Source organism: Armigeres subalbatus, chromosome 3 (genome assembly GCF_024139115.2).
Source record: "Armigeres subalbatus isolate Guangzhou_Male chromosome 3, GZ_Asu_2, whole genome shotgun sequence".
Lineage (NCBI taxonomy): Eukaryota > Metazoa > Arthropoda > Insecta > Diptera > Culicidae > Armigeres > Armigeres subalbatus.
In genome coordinates, this window is record NC_085141.1 from 297,876,651 (window position 1) to 297,897,740 (window position 21,090).

At 41.8% G+C, this 21,090-nt stretch overlaps 1 protein-coding gene across 1 annotated transcript in view; it reads left to right on the plus strand.

Moving 5' to 3' along the window:
- LOC134220452 (muscarinic acetylcholine receptor DM1) overlaps positions 1-17,346 on the plus strand; it is a 128,596-nt gene extending 111,250 nt beyond the window's left edge. The window contains exons 3-5 of the mRNA XM_062699511.1: positions 1,752-1,929; positions 16,013-16,149; positions 16,397-17,346. Coding sequence (XP_062555495.1) covers positions 1,752-1,929; positions 16,013-16,149; positions 16,397-17,201 — 1,120 coding nt within the window. The 3' untranslated portion in view covers positions 17,202-17,346. The remainder of the gene's footprint in view (positions 1-1,751; positions 1,930-16,012; positions 16,150-16,396) is intronic.
- The last annotated feature ends 3,744 nt before the right edge of the window (positions 17,347-21,090 follow it).

Here is a 21,090-nt window from a genome sequence, read left to right on the forward strand (position 1 = left end):
GGTATCATTTGAATCCGTTGGAGAGCACAACTTTATGTGCGCTTTATATTAACAAAGATTGTAACGGTGACATACCACTAGATTATAAACTAGTAACATAAGTCAACTAATTGGTAATGAATTATTGGAAGTGGCTAATTTTCTACCCGCCGCAGCCACATCCAGGCGCTATAGTATATGTATGGCGAAAGACATCTAACGCTGGTTTTCTCAAAATTAGGAACTTTTCATGAAAAACTATTTGGTACTAGTTATGAGGGATGGTGTCCGCTACTACGCCTACCAAATATTTTTCCGATTAGGGTGCTTAATTTTGAGAAATCGAACCTTAGATGCCTTTCGCCATACTGATTTCAGAATGTTAACTCCTAGTGTGCCGCTGTAAGCACGCTCAAAGCAGTCGATTCAATTTAATTATTTTTCGAACTGGTTCGGTGGAATGTCTTAAAGTATAGCAAATATACTTGTCTAAATTATGAATTTACTCCCTGTAATCTTGTTACTACGCCAGACATTGAACACCAGATCAGAATCCAACTTTTCCCACAGTTTCCATTGTTGAAGCATAACTGTGTGACGTCACACTATATGGCTATGCATCCCACCGAGCGAGCGCTTCACCAAGCGAATGAGCAACAGCCAATGATGAGTGGGACGAGCAAGAAGCTCTTAGAGCCCACGTAATTGAGCAACATGAGAATCGTCATCATTTTCCCAGAGGGTTGTACTCGACCGAGTATGTATGGTTCCAATTCCGGGCACCACGGCCGGTTGTACACACCATATGTTCGGAGAAAGGGGTGATGAGAAATGCTATACCCTTCGCGTACATCCCAAGTGGCATAGTCGCACGTGTTTTCATGTTGTTTGTACGCCCCCCACTCCATCATCATCATCATCGCCGGGAGGATCAGTCTGAGCTGAGCTGGCTGCTGGCGAACGCATGAGCAAAAATAATAAACAACTCGAAGGTTTCCAAGTAATTTGAAATTCTTTGTCTCTGTCGATGACTGCGCCGCCAGCCGTTTCCGCCAGCCTCGTGGTACTCGCTGAACCGTACCAGTAAGCTTTCATCGCCGGAAAGCGAACGTTGATGTTGATATCTAATAAACGTGTTCTTTTTTCTCAGTTTTCCCGTGCACGGAGAAAATATGAAGTCCAATTTTCTTTCCATTTGGTTTACCTTCCGTTCGTTTTCAGTGAGAGGAAACTCTGTGCGCAGCACGCTGCTTGGCAGCTATAATACGGCGGTATTCGTATTTGTATGTGGGTGGACAATCTCCAGTCACGGTTTCCGTTTGTACTTGGCGTATGAGCGATGGTTCTGTTTTGCTTTCCAACCCCACCCATCGAGTGGATGGTTTTAAGCATGAATCTTGGTTTCAGATTTCTATCTGTTCGCCGTCAGAAGTGTGGGCTTGGGACGTTGGTTTGTTGTTTTATGTGACGGATTTGGACGGTTTACTGCCCAACGATGGGAACGTCTCTGGTCTGATACACTCGCATACTTTGTCCTCTCCCTTTGGCGAGGAATGCCGTTGCACATGAAACTGGGTTCCAGGGAGTGATAAAGCTTGTTTGTCCATGATTCAACAGTTTGAAAAATGACCGTATTTAATTTCGTTGACCAAATAGATTTTGATTGCGTATTGTTCGTGTCGTAGGAAGTTATCGTCGCTTCGGCTAGGGAAAGCCACATGCACACAATCTACTGAATCGTTACTAATTTCTCTCTTTTTTCTTGCTTGCAGTGATGAAAACACGGCGGTCAATCACTCGGGTGCGATAGCGCAACTGACCAACGCCGAACCGGACGGCTGGCGGAGGCCTCGAAGCGAGTCGTCAGCGGATGCGGAAAGTGTTTACATGACCAACGCGGTCATCTCGGACTCGGGCTACGGCCACGGGATGCTCTCGCGGCGATCTAGCGTAAGTATTTATTTTCTGTTCTTATGTTGAATAACAGGGCCTTAAAATATATTTCTTGAAAAATCCGTTGAAAATCTTCTTCATAAATAAGAATGATTACCGTTAACATTCTATAGTGTGAGTGTATAAAAATAAAGTTGGTGGTTGAGCTTTTATAAATAAATGGAAGAAAAAATTTAAATCTTCTAGGATAAGAACAGGGGTTCCATTCCCGACACAGGCAAAGCATCAATGATAGAAGTAATATTTCACCGAAATTCAATCTGACGCATTTGTCGACCGTCGTTCGAGACCGCGATGAGACGGATCAACTGTACCGCGCTAGTAACACACGGAAGTTTTATGAGAAGTTGAACCGTTCACGTGTCGCTGCCTGACATGTCTAAGGATATATAAACGGAAATCTTTTTACGGACGAGCGTGAGGTGATCCAAAGGTGGCGACAGCACTACGAAGAGCATTTGAATGACGATGTGGCAGGAAACCTGCTGAGCACGCAAGACATGCATTTTCCAGCTCCGGATCTCCAGGAAATCCAGGAGGAGATCGGCCGGCCAACAAATTCTCTGGGGTTGACCAACTACCATTTAAATATGGTGGTGATGCACTGGCTACAGCGCTGCACTGGGCAATTATCATGTTTTGAAAGGAGGAGGTTCTGCTGCAGGAGTGGATGAAAGGTGTCGTATGTCCCAAGTCCCAAGTAACAACAACTGTGGTGTGATCTACAAAAGGTTTGAGTTATGCACAACGCGTCGTATTTGGAACTCCTTTGTGACACAATATGCACAAGAGGTGGAGCCTATTTGCAACATCTTTCGGCTACAATGAAAATAAAAACGCAAAAACCAATTGGGAATCGAACGTTGAGATTTGCAACTTTCTACTATAACCATCACACCATCAATTCAATTTGGAGAAACTGCTACAAGTGCACTACATGAACAATAAAGTCATTTGTAACTTCATTGTACCTTATATGGAACATGCAGGGGACAGCAATGAACCGAAGTGTTATTAATTCAGCACCGACGACTGTACGTACTAACTCTTCTTGAACTGGTGAACAATGGTAGTGAGAGGAACACACGGAAGTTCTTATTACTGTACAAATTCTCTTGCTTGAAATGTTCTTGTAGACAGAGCTAAATCCCGGGTTTCCATTGTTTTACTGGTGATATTCTAGAAGCAAGACAAGGATGTGGCTAGGGCTCCGATGCATGACCAAAAACAGTATCACTGTTCTGTTCTCTCAAGAATAGATTGATTTCCTATTGATAAGGGGCGCGCCTTCAATGGGATTGCTCTCTGTGAAAGGTCTAAATAGCGAGACCTTGTCATGTTGCTCTTGAGAAAACAAAACAACAACTGTATCGAAACCGATACTGCATTGCTTATCAATACTAATGAAATAAATCGACACTTGAACACTAAGGATGAGGGTAACGCTACAATAGATCTAATTACAGGTCGTAGTGGCACACCCGAACAGGAACAAAATTGCCAGTGTCTTCAATGCAATTTATTAGGAACAAACAGCTATTTGAAAGATGTTGCGCTTGCTGCTTGGGCGCATGCTTGATATTGCAGAAACGCCGCGAATACAATGTGCCCACACATCATCTATTAAACGACTTCAAAGCCGCATATGATACAATAGATCGGGACCAGTTATAGAAGCTGAACACGGATTACCGGATAAACTGATACGGTTGATCAAGCCAACGATGGATCGGTTAACGTGCGTAATTCGAGTTTCAGGGACAATGCTCGTAGAGGAAAATCGGAAGATTGCTGTGAGCTGGGCACGAAGCCTGATTGTCGGACAATAACCTGGTGGAAATGGTTCTCGACAACGATCCACGGAGGTGCGCAGGGTACGCAGCGAGCAAGGTGGATTGATCAGGTGGATGACTATTTGCGGACTCTTCACAGACTACGTGGCTGGCATCCTAGTCTGGTCCAAGAAAATCCAATTCGGCAGTTTGTTGTGATAGTATCGGTTGGAGTTCTTCCAGCTATGATCAACGACTAAAAATTTAGGTGTAATCAGCTTAAAGCTAAAAAAGAGCATTTATTTTTAGGATAGGTTGGTTTACAAATTCTGTTTTACTTACATTTAAGTCTCCGTACTATACTTTTACTAGTCACAACAAATGTAGATTGTTAAGCTCAAATTTTAATCTGTAAGTAGTTCTTAAGTTTTAATCTAGGTTTAATATAGGATTCTATTCACTTTACTTGAAATAATAATACAAATTTTCAACTACAACGATTTCTAATTCAATCAGATTAACTTTTAATTATCACCGTCTTGTTGTTGATCCTCCGTTTTGCCAATCATCTAGTGTGACACATTATCGCCGTCAAGCGATCTCATGCCCATGGATGGTAGCTCACGTCGATCACCATTAGAGCTGTTAAATACGAGGGGCTGTTGCGGCGAACATCCTCCCCCCCCCCCGTGTCGCCTTGACTTCCGGCATAGCGTCACCAGACCCTGCAACGTCCAGCACAGCCAACTTCGTAACAGGTCGTAACGCCATCTTTCCCAGGACTAGCCTGGATCACACGTCTACCTATCCACCGGTTCCTCACATTTTCGTCAACTACGAGTACAAGATCACCTACCTCGATCGGCTTCACATCCCGAAACCACTTCGTCCGACGTATTATAGTTGGTAGATATTCCAGCACCCAGCGGCGCTTCTTCTCAGGTTCCCGCACGCCATTCGAACTCAGCAGTAAGAAGTGATTCGGGGTCAGTGACTCATGGTCGGACGTTTCCAGCGGGATGAACGTAAGCGGTCTGGAGTTCACCATACTTTCCGCCTCCGCTAATACCGTAGCGAACGACTCATCGTCCAACTTCCGCACAGTAGGAACGCTCCCTAGGGCAGACTTCACGGCACGAACCATCCTCTCCCAACAGCCTCCCATGTGGGGAGCGGCCGGTGGGTTGAACCGCCATTGCGTTTGGGCGTTGGTAAAGGTGCTACCCAGCTCGGTGTGAATCCTGCCGATCTCCTCCTGAAGCTCCCGACTCGCTCCTACAAAATTCGTGCCGTTGTCAGAGAAAATTTCTCGTGGAGAACTTCGGCGTGCGATGAACCTTCTGATCGCCTTCTTGCACGCATCGGTTGATAAACTGGCAACAACTTCAAGGTGGATAGCTCTGACCGTAAGGCAGGTGAAAAGGCAGATCCATCGCTTCACCGCACTCACCGACTTTCACTAAATACGGTCCAAAAATGTCTACGCCCACATACGTAAATGCGCGTACAGCTGGTTGCAGTCCGCCGGGAGCGGTCCCAATTTCGGATACGCCGGTGTTGACTTGTACACGCGGAACCACATACAGTGTTTCCTTGCCAGTCGAACTTGCACTCGTAGTGGAATTTCTGACGCACCTCGTTGACCACGGTTTCATCATTAACATGGCCGTATTTCCGATGGTAGAAATCCAACAACAGCTCAGTAATCCGATTGTTTCATGGCAAGATTATAGGGTACTTTGCATCGTAGGGTATTGGTGCTTCTGCTGCTCTACTGCCTACCCGCAACACTCCGTATTCATCAGCAAACGGTGACTGCTGTACCAGCTGGCTAGATGCTTCGATTTGCTTCTGATGATCCTTGCTCCGCACCAAGTTCTGTTTGAGGATCGCAATCTCTTCCGGGAAGGCATCGGACTGCGCAACCAACCATAACGTTCTTCCTGCCATCTGTATTTCTACGCTCGTCACTCCAACTGTGTCTGCCGATCTAGCAAGGTATTCACAAAATGGTGAACGTGTGCCACCGAGCGTAGCATCCTCTCAAATCGCGAAAACCTTGAAGTGTCTATCACCGGTTGTCTTATATGATGGTTGAAGGCGTATGCCTCCCGCAGCTCCTTGTCGCTTTCATCCGTATCTTCTTCAGGAATCATTTACCAACCGGCTTTGCTGCCGTAGAGAAATTCGGGACCTTGAAACCAGCGACTATCCACATTGCATGACGGACCTTTTCCCCATTTGGTGGCTTCATCCGCAAAGTTGATCTTCGTCGAAATCCACTGCCATTACTCGATGCTCGAGTTGCTCAATATTTCATCGACTCTGAAGGCAACGAACTGCCGATAACGACGCGTTTCCGACTTGATCCACGAGCAAACTTTCGTCGAATCGCTCCAGAAGAACGTTTTTTGGATTTTCAACGTGTGGTTTTCCTCGATGCACACTGGGGATTTTCAAAAGCAAAAGGCTCGAAATCCAATTACTCCAGCTGACGCTGCAAAATTTCCAGAAAGAAGATGTTTCCTGAAGGAAAAAAGTGCGATAAATCGATTGCGCGGGGTTTCGTGCTGGTCAGACCACTTTAAAGTGCCCATTTTGCCCTAATTCCCCTGAAATCATAATATTTGTACTGTGCCTCGAACCGTCGCTGATATTTTTTCAATAATTATAAGTTTCCTGTAGGGAAAACGTTTCGTGCTGGTCAGATCACTTTAAAGTGCCCATTTTGCCCAGATTCCCCTAAAAATCACAATATTTTTACTATGCCTCGAACTGACGCTGATATTTTTTCAATAATTATAAGTTTCCTGTAGGGAAAAAGTGTGATAAATCGAATGCGAGGGGTTTCGTGCTGGTCAGAACACTTTGAAGTGCCCATTTTGCCCTATTTCCCCTGAAATCACAATATTTCTGCTACGCCTCAAACTGACGCTGATATTCTTTAAATAATTATAAGTTTCATGAAGGGAAAAAGTGTGATAAATCGAATGCGAGGGGTTTCGTGCTGGTCATACCACTTTAAAGTGCCCATTTTGCCCTAATTCCCTTGAAATCATGGTATTTGTACTGTGCCTCGAACTGACGCTGATATTTTTTCAATAATTATAAGTTTCCTGTAGGGAAAAACTGTGATAAATCGATTGCGAGGGGTTTCGTGCTGGTCAGAACACTTTCAAGTGCCCATTTTGCCCTAATTCCCCTGAAATCACAATATTTCTACTATGCCTTAAACTGACGCTGATATTTCTTCAATAAATATATGTTTCATGAAGAGAAAAAGTGCGCTAAATCGATTGCGGGTGGTATCGTGCTGATCAGACCTCTTTAAAGTGCCCATTTTGCTGATATTTCCTTTAAAATCGATATTTCCGCTATTCCTCGAACTGACGCTGATATTTCTCTAATAAATATATGTTTCCTGAAGGAAAAAAGTGCGATTATTCGATTGAGTGGGATTTCGTGCTGGTCAGACCACTTTGAAGTATCCATTTTGCACAATTCTCTTGAAAATCACAATATTTTCCCTTTACCTTGAAGTGACGCTGATATTTTCTCAACAAAAATGTTACGAAATGTTTCGAAAAAGATAATAAAATTCAATGAAGAACATTCTTCAGGAGGTAGAAACATATTGTTCAAACACACTTTGTCTTGTGCGATTCTTTCTTCAAAGGATGCATTTTCCCGGCATATGGAAAAGGAAGATATGAATCCCTTTTATTCAAATGCTTCTAAAGTAATTTTTTTTAACTAGAATCAATGTTAATCAATTTGATTCCTTCTTTCAATTGATGTATTTATGACAAGGGAAGATAATAAAAAGAAGATATAAGATATATTTGATTCCTTCTTTTAATTCGTGTAGTCGCTTGGCTTAAGGCAAGTCAAGCATTTGCCCAACAGAAGGTAAGAGGGAAAATAATTTTTGCTATTCTCGTGCAACAAAGTTGTACCGAAATGCTATCATTTCACTCCAATATCGAACTTTTTATAGAAAGCTCAGAGAACAGAGACCCATAATGTTATATACCAATCGACTCAGCTCGACGAACTGAGTAAGTGTCTGTTTGTCCGTGTGTATGTGTGTGTGTGCGTGTAAATTCACATACTAATTCTAAACCGATTCTCTTACATCAAGTTACAGAGAATAAAGCGTAGTTGATCACTATTGAATTTCATAACGATTACGCATTCCAAAAAATCTAAATATTAAATATTTTAAAATTAATGTCACAAATAATTCAGCATTTCAACGAATTTTTCGATAATGCATTTGATTGTTTGATTGGGTTGTTTAATAATGCACGAGAAAGGCAATCACTGCTAGGTGCCCAAGTAGCACACATGTTGTAGAGAAGTTACAGCAACTCATATGTAACCAAATTTGGTCACATTTGAGTTGCTGCAACTAAATCAGTGTGAGTTGTGCTACTCGGGTGGATCAATCTGGGTTTTTTTTCTTTGAATTCAGTCATTCGCTCGGTTTAAGGCAAGGGGATATATGATCCCTTCTTTGAGGGATGCATTTACCTGGCGGAAGGCAAGAAAGAATATGATTCTTATTTTAAATTCACATTTTCTCGGTTTAAGGCAAGAGGAGATATGATCTCTTTTTCCGAAGAATGCATTTTTACGGCTGACGGTAAGGTAGGATATGAAACATGCATTTCCCCTCTCTGTCATTCCTTACTTTTAAGCATTTATCAGTCTTGTCTTAGAAGAGAACACATGTCTCGAATGAAGACTCAGAGTTCCATACATCAGCGTCAGTTCGATGCACAATTGAAATATTGTTATTTCAGAGGAATTGGGGTAAAATGGGCATGTTAAAGTGGACTGACCAGCACGAAATCCCGCGCAATCGATTTATAGTACTTTTTCATAATCGATTTATCACACGTTTTCCCTTCAGGAAACTTATAATTATTGAAGAAATATCAGCTTCAGTTCGAGGCATAGTAGAAATATTGTGATTCCAAGAGAATTGGGGCAAAATGGGCACTTCAAAGTGGTCTGATCAGCACGAAACCCCTCGCAATTGATTTATCACACTTTTTCCCTTCATGAAACTTATAATTATTGAAAAACTATCAGCGTCAGTTCGAGGCATAGTAGAAATATTGTGATTCCAAGGAAATTGGACAAAATGGGCACTTTAAAGTGATCGGACCAGCACGAAACCCCTCGCAATCGATTTATCACACTTTTTCGCTTCAGGAAACTTATAATTATTAAAAAATATCAGCGTCAGTTCGAAGCATAGTAGAAATGTTGTGATTTTTAGGGGAATTTGGGCAAAATGGGCACTTCAAAGTGGTCTGACCAGCACGAAACCCCTCGCAATCGATTTATCACACTTTTCCCCTTCATAAAACTTATAATTATTAAAAAAATATCAGCGTCAGTTCGAGGCATAGTAGAAATATTGTGATATCAAGGGAATTTGGGCAAAATGGGCACTTCAAAGTGGTCTGACCAGCACGAAACCCCTCGCAATCGATTCATCACACTTTTTCGCTTCAGGAAACTTATAATTATTGAAAAAATATCAGCGTCAGTTCAAGGCATAGTAGAAATATTGTGATTTTTAGGGGAATTTGGGCAAAATGGGCACTTTAAAGTGGTCTGACCAGCACGAAACCCCGCGCAATCGATTTATCGCACTTTTTCGCTTCAGGAAACTTATAATTATTGAAAAAATATCAGCGTCAGTTCGAGGCATAGTAGAAATATTGTGATATCAAGGGAATTTGGGCAAAATGGGCACTTCAAAGTGGTCTGACCAGCACGAAACCCTTCGCAATCGATTCATCACACTTTTTTGCTTCAGGAAACTTATAATTATTGAAAAAATATCAGCGTCAGTCCAAGGCATAGTAGAAATATTGTAATTTTTAGGGGAATTTGGGCAAAATAGGCACTTTAAAGTGGTCTGACCAGCACGAAACCCCGAGCAATCGATTTATCGCACTTATTTCTGGAAATTTTGCAGCGTCAGCTGGAGTAATTGAATTTCGAGCCTTTTGCTTTTGAAAATCCCCAGTGTGCGATGGTTTTCCGTAGGCGTGCTCCCAACACCGCAGCCATCAATTCTGGTCGAGGTATCGAGGAAGCGGTGCAACCTTTGTTTTCGAAGAGACTAGTGCTACTCTGATCTTTTATTCGGAAATATGCCAATGTTGCAATCGCCTGCTCGCTCGCGTCTACGAAAACATGTAGCTCTAGGGTTTTGAAGCTTTCCGGGTTGTATCTAGGAAAATAACACCCTTGGAATGCGCAGTTCGACCATCTTCTTCAGCAACACTATCCACTCAGTCCAGTGCTTAGCGATTTCCTTAGGCATAAAGCTGTCCCAATCTGTTTTTGTCCGCCACACATCTTGGATAATAATTTTCCCGTGGACCACGAACGAAGCTACCAAACCTAGAGGGTCGTAGATGCTCATGACAAGTCGGAGCATTTGGCGTTTCATGGGAATCTTGGTGTCTGCCAACAGAATACGCACCTTCTCGCCAAACTGCAGTGAAAACACGAAGACATCCTCTCTCTGTATCCACGCCATTCCCAACACTTGCTCCAGTCCGATGTCCTTCTCCGATAACATGTCTTTTAACGGCTTCTGGTTCGCTTCACCCAACTTCTCGACTACGCTCCGATCACTTGACATCCAATTATGGATATGGAATCCCGCTCGCTTGAGCACCTCGATCACTTCCTTCGCCACCTCGATCGTTTCTTCCACTGTATCGTGACTGTTTACGTAATCGTCCATTATGACCCACTATGGCGCTGGAAAGGGAGGTGGATATGGAAACGGGACTGGTCGGAGTTTGATGCATGCTTTCGTCGACAAAAGCAGAAAAAAACAGACAGATCGCGTGATAAGCAGAAACATAAGCGGAATTATTGTAACAATAAGACTGATCAACACCACCATACTACCCACCGTGGCGCAGTGACAAACAAAAACAGCCATACACCTATACTTCCGCGCGATAGAGAGCTGCTCGCGGCGGCTAAGGAACACTTTTCGCGACCGCCACCACCATCAAGCCAACACCCGTACCGCCCAACCATCGCTTTTCGGAGAGGAGAGGTGTTAAATCCATACTTTGCTGCTAACCATTCAAGAACAACCAACGCAATATCTCCATCGCCGAGGCCCTGTGTCTGCCAGTGTTTTTGCCAGAATTGACGAACTCCTTAGAGGAAAGCAATGGATGTACACGTTTAAATTGTAATATTCTTAGCATAAGTGACGATGGCAAAAATACTGATGTGGATGAAACTACGGAACTGATGCACTCGGAGAATAGCAATAATCTGAATAAATCAAGTTTCCACAACGGAGAGGTACCTAATAGTAATGAAGGAAATGAAAAACTAACTTTTGGGGATAATAGTGTTAATAACAATCAGTTACAAGCTCAATTGAATCATAGCCAAAATAGTTCTTCGCAAAGTTTGCATGCATCAAAAGAAATATCAATCTATTTTCAAAACTTTAATCGCATGCGAAGTGCTTCTAAAATTAAGGAAATACAAAATAATATTTTGAGCTGCTCTTATTCAATAATTCTAGCAAACGAGACAAGCTGGGATATGAGTGTAAGAAGTGAGGAAGTTTTTGGTAACAGTTATAATGTCTTTAGAGATGACAGAGATTGCGAATGGTCCGAAAAGAAATCAGGTGGTGGTGTTCTGGTGGCAGTTTCCACAAGTTATAATTCAGAAATCATTGCAGTAACGAAATTTAAAGAATTCGAGCACTTGTGGGGGAAAGTTCAAATGGCAAATGAGAATCATATTTTCGCTTCGGTATACTTTCCTCCAAACAGAGCCAATAAAGATCTGTATGATAAGTTTTTTTCTGTAGCTGATCAAATTTTAGCAGGCCAAACTCCTGAAACAAAAATTCACATTTTCGGTGATTTCAACCAACGCAATGTAGATTTCATACCAGATATTGATAATGAAAACATTTTGCGAATACTCTTTGTTTTTACACGATGTTTCCCCACCTAATGACTATCAAATTGAGGAAGTTCTGGATTATCAAGCAGCTAATTACGAGAACATTAGAAATAAATTAAACATTATTGATTGGCAAACAACTTTGAGGAATCAAGATAATATCGAAAATGCTGCTAATTTATTCTACAGTAAATTGTTCAAAATAATAAAAGAAGAAGTTCCAGTTAAAAGACGTAGACGCTCTTTTTCTACAAAGGAACCAATTTGGTTCAATAGGCAAATAAAGAACTTAAAAAATCGAAAGCAAAAAGCGCATAGAAATCACAAAAAAAAATTCAAGTAGTATGGATAATTAGTTGAACATTTGCGATCATCTTAATATGGCTATTCATTGATGAGTATAAAGCAAAAAACTGAAGCGGAAATTAAATCTTGTCCCAAAATATTTTTCCAATATGTAAACACCAAACTAAAGACTGACAATTTTCCCTCAATAATGTACATAGACAGCAAAGTGGGTACTAATTCTGATGAGATTTGCAATTTGTTTGCTGAGTATTTCCGTGAAATTTACTCTGAACACTCAGAGGATGACCGTGATCGCGCGTTTTTTTATTTCTATCCTGAGTTCTCAAACGATATAAGCGTCGACCAAATTAATGTTCTTGACATCTTGGACGCGTTAAAACCTGAGGTTAAAACAATTGGACGTAACAAAGAGTACCGGTCCAGATGGTGTTTCCTCCGGTATTTTTAAAAACTATGGCAGCTGAGCTCACTGCTCCTTTGTTTTGGCTTTTCAATATGTCATTAAAATCTGGAGAATTTCCTAAACCGTGGAAAACTTCCTTTCTGGTGCCGATTTTCAAGTCTGGCAAAAAATCCGACATCCGCAATTACCGCGGAATCGCTCTTCTCTCCACCATTCCAAAATTACTCGAAGCAATTGTCAATGAGAAAATATTCAACCAAATGAAAAATAGGATCACTACAAGCCAGCACGGATTCTTTAAAGGTCGGTCGACAGCTACGAACTTACTGGAATTTGTGAATTATTCTCTTGAAGCCATGGACAGAGGAAATCACGTTGAAGTTTTATATACGGATTTTAGTAAAGCGTTCGATAGAGTTGATATACCAATGCTTCTCTTTAAACTGCAAAAAATGGGAATCCAGCCTGGACACCTTAAATGGCTTGAAGCATATCTGACCAGTCGCAATCAAATAGTTAGGTTCAAAGGAAAGCAATCTGTAGCTATTCATACCACATCGGGAGTCCCGTAAGGCTCTCATTTTGGTCCGCTATTGTTTATTTTGTTTGTAAACGACTTGTCCTTCATTCTAAAACATCTAAAAGTATTGATTTACGCTGACGATATGAAACTTTTTATTGAGATCAAAGACGCTGAAGACATGAACACATTCAAACACGAGATCCAGATATTTCATAACTGGTGTATAAAAAGTTTGTTACAGCTCAATATAAAGAAATGCAACTTAATTACTATAAGCAGAAAACGAAGTATTCCAAATATGACAATCACTTTAGGTAGCCAAAAGGTAACAAGATGTGATAGAGTTAGGGATCTTGGCATAATTATAGACTCTAAGCTTACGTTCATTGACCATTATAATACTATTATAAACAAAGCTAATAATATGTTAGGATTCATAAAAAGGTTTGGCTACAACTTCCACGATCCATACACTATAAAAACATTATATATTGAATGTCAGATCGATACTTGAATATTGCAGCATTGTTTGGTCACCTTACACAGTCACGCATGACACAAGAATTGAGTCGGTACGAAAGCAATTTTTATTATATGCACTACGCATGTCCTCCCGTCTTATAAAGCACGATGCATGCTAATTAGTATACAAATATTGAAGGAACGACGGGAATATGCGATGCTATCTTTCATTAATGATGTTATCTCGAACAAGGTCGACTCAGAGGCAATATTATCTAAATTAAATTTTTATATCCCACAAAGACCTTTGCGAAATCGAACTTTTTTTGCCTGTAGTAGTCATCGTACAAACTATGCGAAATTCGGACCCATAAATCAAATGATGGCTGCTTATAATAAACATTGGAATGCTATTGATTTCAATACATCTAAGACTAATTTGAAACAATACTTGCGTACTCAGTAAATGCTTGGTGTGTATAATTTTCATATCGGATAAAAGTGTTTAGTAATTTTAAGTAACGGAGAACTATATTATAAAACTAAATCTGTATCAAACGGTCTACAAACATGATTGACGACAATAAACAAACAAACAAACAAATGCCGCTTCTTCACTGCGGCCGCACCTCGTGGGAACTCTGCTTCCTGCTCTGTAGCGTTTAGGTTCTTGATGAACTGCGAGTGCGCAGGGGAGCAGGCTGCTCCGAAAATTGCGACATCCGATACCATGGTACTCATCGGTAGGTCTGGGGAATCTCGGTACTGAAACAGTAGAGCACTGCGGTCCTCTTTCCTAATTGAGATTTGTAGGAACATCTCCTTAATATTTGCGGACACTGCGATTTGACGCTCCCGATAAGGAAACATCACAGAAAGTAACGGTGTCAGAAGATCCGGTCCTTTGAGCAGCATTGAATTCAGCGAGATGCCCTCTACTTTCGCTGCTGCATCCCAGATAACTCGAACCTTTCCAGGTTTTTTTTTCTCGTTTACGACGACTCCAATCGGCAGGAACCATGTACGCCGCAGGTCAAACTCCTCCATTTCTACCACTATCGCTTCGTGAATGTAGCCTTTGCCTTTGAATTCCGCCATTTGTTGACGCACACTTTCGTAAAGCTGTGGGTTCTAGGCTAAACGATTTTCGATGTACTTGAAGCGTCGTTCTGCCATCGGCCAGCTATCTGGAAACTCCACGTAATCGTGCTTCCAGAGCACCTGTCTCGTTCTTTTTGTCGTTCAACCGTCGTGTGGTCGTTTCCAAGATATTTCTCGCACGTTGTTCTTCAACACCTCTCACGGCTGGCACCACCCATGCTCTCGATGTCGAAGAAGCGCCGGAAGTACTCGTGGAGGTCTACTACAGATGGTTCAGCATGTATGTGTAGCTGCTTGTACACCGTATTGGTTTGTGGTTTCCGCACATTGCCACTTATGGGAAAGATCGTTAAGATTTTTTTTTACTGATGCTTTCAAGACATGGCATGGAAATAGTAAAAACCTTAATCAAACGGAGTATATAGGAATTCACCTAATGCCAGTTATCCATAGTTATATTAGTGAAATACTGGACAAATTTTTGGTGGAAATCATGATAGAGTTTCCAGAGGTACTGCTCCAGGAATTCCTTCGGAGGAATTTCTGGAGGATCTTCCGGAGGAACTCCTATTAGAACTTTCGGAGGAACTTCCGGAGGAATTTCTGGAGGAATTTCCGGAGAAATTCCTGGAGGAACCTCCGGGGGGAATCTGTGTCAAAAGGTCAAAGGTCAAAATACCCCGTCTCTTGATATCTCGTCCAATACGAAACATGGACAACCACGAAATGTTTAGTTTGCTTACCGACACACCGCACAGAACAAAATATCCCGGATCTGGAATCCGCGTCCAATACGAAACATTTTCTTCTTCTTCGTATTGGCATTACATCCCCTCACTGGGACAGAGCCACCTCGCAGCTTAATGTTCATTAAGCACTTCCACAGTTATTAACTGCGAGGTTTCTAAGCCAGGTTACCATTCTTGCATTCGTATATCATGAGGCTAGCACGATGATACTTTTATGCCCAAGGAAGTAAAGACAATTTCCAATCCGAAAATTGCCTAGACCGGCACCGGGAATTGAACCCAGCCACCCTCAGCATGGTCTTGCTTTGTAGCCGCGCGTCTTACCGCACGGCTAAGGAGGGCTCAATACGAAACAAGAACAACACGAAATAGATGTAATAGACGAAACGTGCACTGTTAGCGTTAGCGTTATTACGGTGTACTTCGTAGATTGGATACTAGTGATACTATTGTTTCTTTGGAAATCCTCAACCAGATTGCTATAAGAAATCTAGATGGGAAGTTATCCTTGATTTCAATCTAAGGCAAAAAATATAAAAGCATGAGGATTACTACTCCCAGCCACGCCTATCTTTACCGTAACTAGGGATAGGGAAGGAAATGTTGATGCAGAACTTACTTAGCAAGATGCTCCCGACTTGGCGACGCCCTCATAAGATCTACGGAGTAATAGACGAAACGTGCATTGTTGAACATTAACTGTAAAAAAAGTGCAATATTGAACATTTTACTGTAAAGCCAAATATTAGCATTGATTTAATCGTTCGATTGTTTCTCTCCCCAGTTAACCAACAACGGCCTACCGAAAAAGCCGACGACGTTCTTCGGCGGCATCAAGGAGTGGTGCATCGCGTGGTGGCACTCGGGCCGAGAGGACTCCGACGATTATGGGTACGACGCCGAGGAGCCTTCGGATCTAGGGTATGCAACACCTGTATCCATAGAAACTCCCTTACCAAGCTCGGTTACCAGGTAGACCACCCGTCCCGACCCCGTGCGGGACTAAAATCTGTTTCTTTATTCGATAATTCGACAATGTTTTTTCAGTGTTTGTTGTTAAGTTTTTTGTTTCTGTTTCTATGGTTGTTGATCTTTGTTTTGATGTCCCGATGATGACCATCAATTAAGCACAGTGTACTAATCTGATCCTTTCTGCATCGAACCGTAGATGTACATCGTTGAACGTGATCCGCGATCCATACGGGACCACAGGCCGCGGCAACGTGGTCAGTATGATTCCGGACATTTCGCCGACACCGATGCGACCGACGTTGCCTCCCATGTCCCACCTACAAGACATGCACGGACCAAGAGATTCACGCTCACTACCGAATAGCAATCGATTAGGTTCTCGCTCGGTAAGCCAGGACTCTGTATATACGATACTGATACGCTTGCCACCGGAGGGTGGATCTGGTGACGAGCGGGCACCTTCGATCAAAATGATCCAGGACGATGTACCGATGTCGATGACAGTTCCGCCGCGGAGGCCACTTCCGTCGCGAGACTCGGACTACATTATCCCGGTGGGACGGAGACAGTCGACGGCTACGACGGACATTCGGTTGCCGCTGACGACCAAAATAATTCCGAAGCCGTTGTCGAAACAGCAGCAGATTCATCAGGCGAACATGCTGCAAACGGCCCGACAGGTGAAGAAGAAAAAGAAATCACAGGAGAAGCGTCAGGAGACGAAAGCCGCCAAGACTCTGTCCGCCATTTTGCTGAGTTTTATCATCACGTGGACTCCGTACAACATTTTGGTGCTGTTGAAACCCCTGACGGCCTGCACTCGGTGCATACCGCAGGAGTTGTGGGATTTCTTCTATGCTCTGTGCTACATCAACTCGACCATCAACCCGGTGTGCTACGCCCTGTGCAACGCCTCCTTTCGGCGGACCTACGTGCGGATACTGACGTGCAAGTGGCACACTCGGAACCGTGAGGCCATGACGAGGGGGGTTTATAATTAAGGTTTTGACTAAAGGTGGGATGGATTTTGTATAACTAGGTTTAGTCATGAGGAATTTTGATTCTTCCTGTGAAGATTGAGAAAAACGCAGCGGTGGGTTTGTTTGCTTGTTTGTTACGGATCAATCGCAATTCAGCATTGCTGGTTTATTATGCAATTCAGTGTTCCATCAATTACGCAATTTTCATTGTTTTGGTTCATTAATTACCCGTGGTTATTCTAATGAATGAATATTTCAGTGTACACAACTAATCAGTTTTCCTGAGAGGGGTCTGGACAAGGGTAATATTGCAAAATGATACATACGAATGCTTCGGCAGCGGCTCTACACTTCGCGCTGATGGTGCAGGGTGCATGTTCCTACCAAAATGAAATCTGTTGTTGACAGCCAACTGTCAATCAATATTGAATATTGAATGAAAAATATGAATGGCACTGGTGGGTGGTGAGCCAATTTGATTCTTCGGTGCAGCAGCGCTGCACCAATTACGTTGACAGTGAGACGCTAATTGTCTCACGAAAATGACACCCATCCGATGCACGTGGTCGGACGATGATGATGGCGTAGCTGAAGTGCGGCTAGCCTTAACGATGCAACGTGCTTGAAATTCCGGCCCCATGAACGAGCCACCGCAGGACGATGGCACAGATGGTCAGTGATACCCATTAATCCTAATTAAGGGAAATGGAATCGACTAGGATGGAGCACACTCGTTCTTTATTTCCTTAATTAATGGAACCATTTTCTAAAGAAGATAGTTGTTCCAGCACGAACCCATTGTGGTGCATCGCATATCCCGTTGGGGATTATATTCAAACACTTTTCTTCATTTCCGGATTAGTAACATCACATGGTGCGAGCACTGTGAAAATTCCGCAAAACGTTTTGAAATTTGTTTATATTATTTTATAAAAATGGATTTACTATTCGGCCGCAGTTTCATGCAATTTTGTGCAAAGCTGGAGTCGAAACATTTAAAAATGAGAACCGAAATCATATGATTTTCATTTTTTTGGCTTTGATTGGATGAATATCCAATTCGATTTGAATGTTTCCATTCAAAAAATATAATATGGAAACCATCGACTATTGCGCCGGATTTTGCTTTACCAGAAAGGAAATTTTTATTCACTATGCTCATAACAATGCCGGACCATCGCCGTCTGGACGAGGGGGCGTAAAACGGAATTATTTTTCTGACCGGTAGACACACGAGCAGCAATAAAAAAAAGTAGAATGGTTAAAGTGGTAGTTTTTCTTTTTCTCCGGAAAACACCAGAATCTCCCGTCTCTGTTTTTTCTGTGGCTCGGGAGCTTTTGTTGAATTTCGGGTGTAAAGAAACGGATATATTTTCGTGTGCTTTTCGATTGAAGTGGATCTTGGCGATTTCCTGCCGTTGTCGTGTCGCTTTTCGAAGGGGACTACTACGGCTTGTAATCGCATATCCGTCCCATATGAATAGGAAACCCTGCAAAGATGGGACAAATGTAATACGCTTACGTGCAGACTATTCGGTTGACAATTTTTGTTTTGATTGAAATACGATGTGTGAAAGAGATATTGAGGGTATTTCTGCGAATCGACTTTATATCAATGAGTTTGGAAATGCTATTTTTAGATGAATAAGCCATCAAAACTGAAATAAAATATTTGTATTATTGACGAGAACCACTGAACAAATGTATATACATATTTTTTAACAAAAGCAAGATAGCTTTGAAGTTGGATTAGAGTCGTCCCATTTTTGCTTCTAAGGATGAATGAGCCGAGAACCAACGGCTACCTTTTGGATTTATTTTTATCTTTTTTTGAAGAGTTCAACGGTGCGTGTTCTGGCTCTAGATTGAAATTACGTTATTCAGCTTTTCAGGCTTGCATAACGGTGGATTATATGGCAGAAAATACTAATTGTTAGAAATCTAAGTTACCAAATTGAAAAACTAAAATATTGAATATCTACACCAAAACACGGATGTAGTTCCACGGGTATATATTTGTAGGCTCTTACTTGATGATCCACTAAATATAGGAGCTATAACAACTAATTTTGAAATTCAAATTTAATAGTAATAGTAGATCAGATCATTTAGAAATGGGCCACTTTTAAATGTTTGGTTTTTTTTTTCAAACTTTCCGTTCAATCGAAAAACTTTCTAAAAATGGAACAAAGTTTATATTATTTTATTCCATATAAATAACTGAATTAAATCATGCATCGTTATTTCAAAGAGAGACTCGCCCTTTTCTGTTGATGCCGCTTGTCAGCCGGCGTACACCTTCTTTAGTCATGATTTTGGCTAGCTGTTTCCACCAATTCTTCATTTGGCCAGTGTCACCTGCTTAATTATCGTCCATAATTTCTCTATTGGATGGAACTCCACTATTATAGTACCATTGTAGCACTTCCTTGCTACAATGGCAGCTTGCTAAATCTAGCCAAAACGTAAATAGGCTACCATACTGAATGAAGGGTTTTTGACGCAGATGGATTTCTGAGAGGGATTTTCTTAAACTCGCGTGGCCGAGAACACAAAGTGGCCGCTAAAAGCACTTCGCGAGTAAAGAGGTGGAATTTACTTTCAATTTAGAATTTTAGGGTATCAGGTATCAGAACGTCGGCTCAGGAGGCACGTTCCCCTCAATTTGGGAGATTTGTGCCATCGTCTTCACTGGCCTTTCTCATCATTTACCTGACGGAAAAGGAAGTGAAAAGGAGAAAGGAAAAGGAAGTGAAGTTGGAAAGGAGAATGGAAGCATTTATAGGAAAGCCAATTATGTAGACTCACACGCATTCAGCTAGGGACTAAAGAGAGGTGTCACAAAAACACAGAGGACGTAACAATGAACTAACTAACGAAACACAGAGTGCACTGAGAAAAACGCATAATGCGAATCCATATAGGTGACAATCACAAAGTACATTGTAAAAATCGCATAATGCGAATCCATATAGGTGACAATTTGTTGAAAACTAAGTAAAATACATATTCATAACCCCACTCTTATTTAACCTCACGTTGAGATTGAACAAGAGTAGCCGAAGCCGAACGTCAAGGACGAGACACTGAGTACACTGCGAAAAAACGCATAATGCGAATCCATAAAGGTAACATACACAAAGTACATTGTAAAAAAAACGCATAAACGAATCCATATAGGTAACAATTTGTTGAAAAAAACTAAGTAAAAAAAAACATTTTCATAAACCTTATTCAACCTCAAGTTAGCTTAGCTTAGCTTAGACTGACTGTACATATCAATGGTTGCTACTCCATGATTGATCAGAACTGGTGCAAATTGCACTACGATCCAAGTAAATAGTGGTTGGGATTTACCAACTATTCTCGAAGTGCACGTTTCAGCAGCTCGCAAATATTGATCAATAACGGCGCCGGCCAAGTCCTTACAGTCAGTTGGGAAAGGAAGGGTGGGTGTGATAATTATTGCTAAATACTAGAGACCGAGAATACCTCTGCATCTCCACATTTACCACGGGAAGGAAGTAGGGTTAGTTGAGTGGGGTAATCAGTAACATAGATCGGGATTCACCATGGAAAGTGATGTGACCTATGAAACTTAATTTGTTCAATTGTTCATTCTTCGCGAGAATAAACAATCAATCGCTCAAAGTGAGCGATTGTTCATTTGAATTTCGGATTAGGCGCCCGCGTTATCATTTCATTAACGTAAGAAAAGCAAAAAAGAAACGGGATTGAAAATAATTGATAGTAATCGGAAAGCTAATGTTATTCAGCAACCCTTATTTTATCTCTATTTGACGTTAAGTAAAGAGCCCCGCACATAGGATACGTTTGCGTTGCGTCTGACAGTTTTCCCATGGGAAATGTGTCAAACGCAACGCAAACGTATGCTATGTGCGGGGCTCTT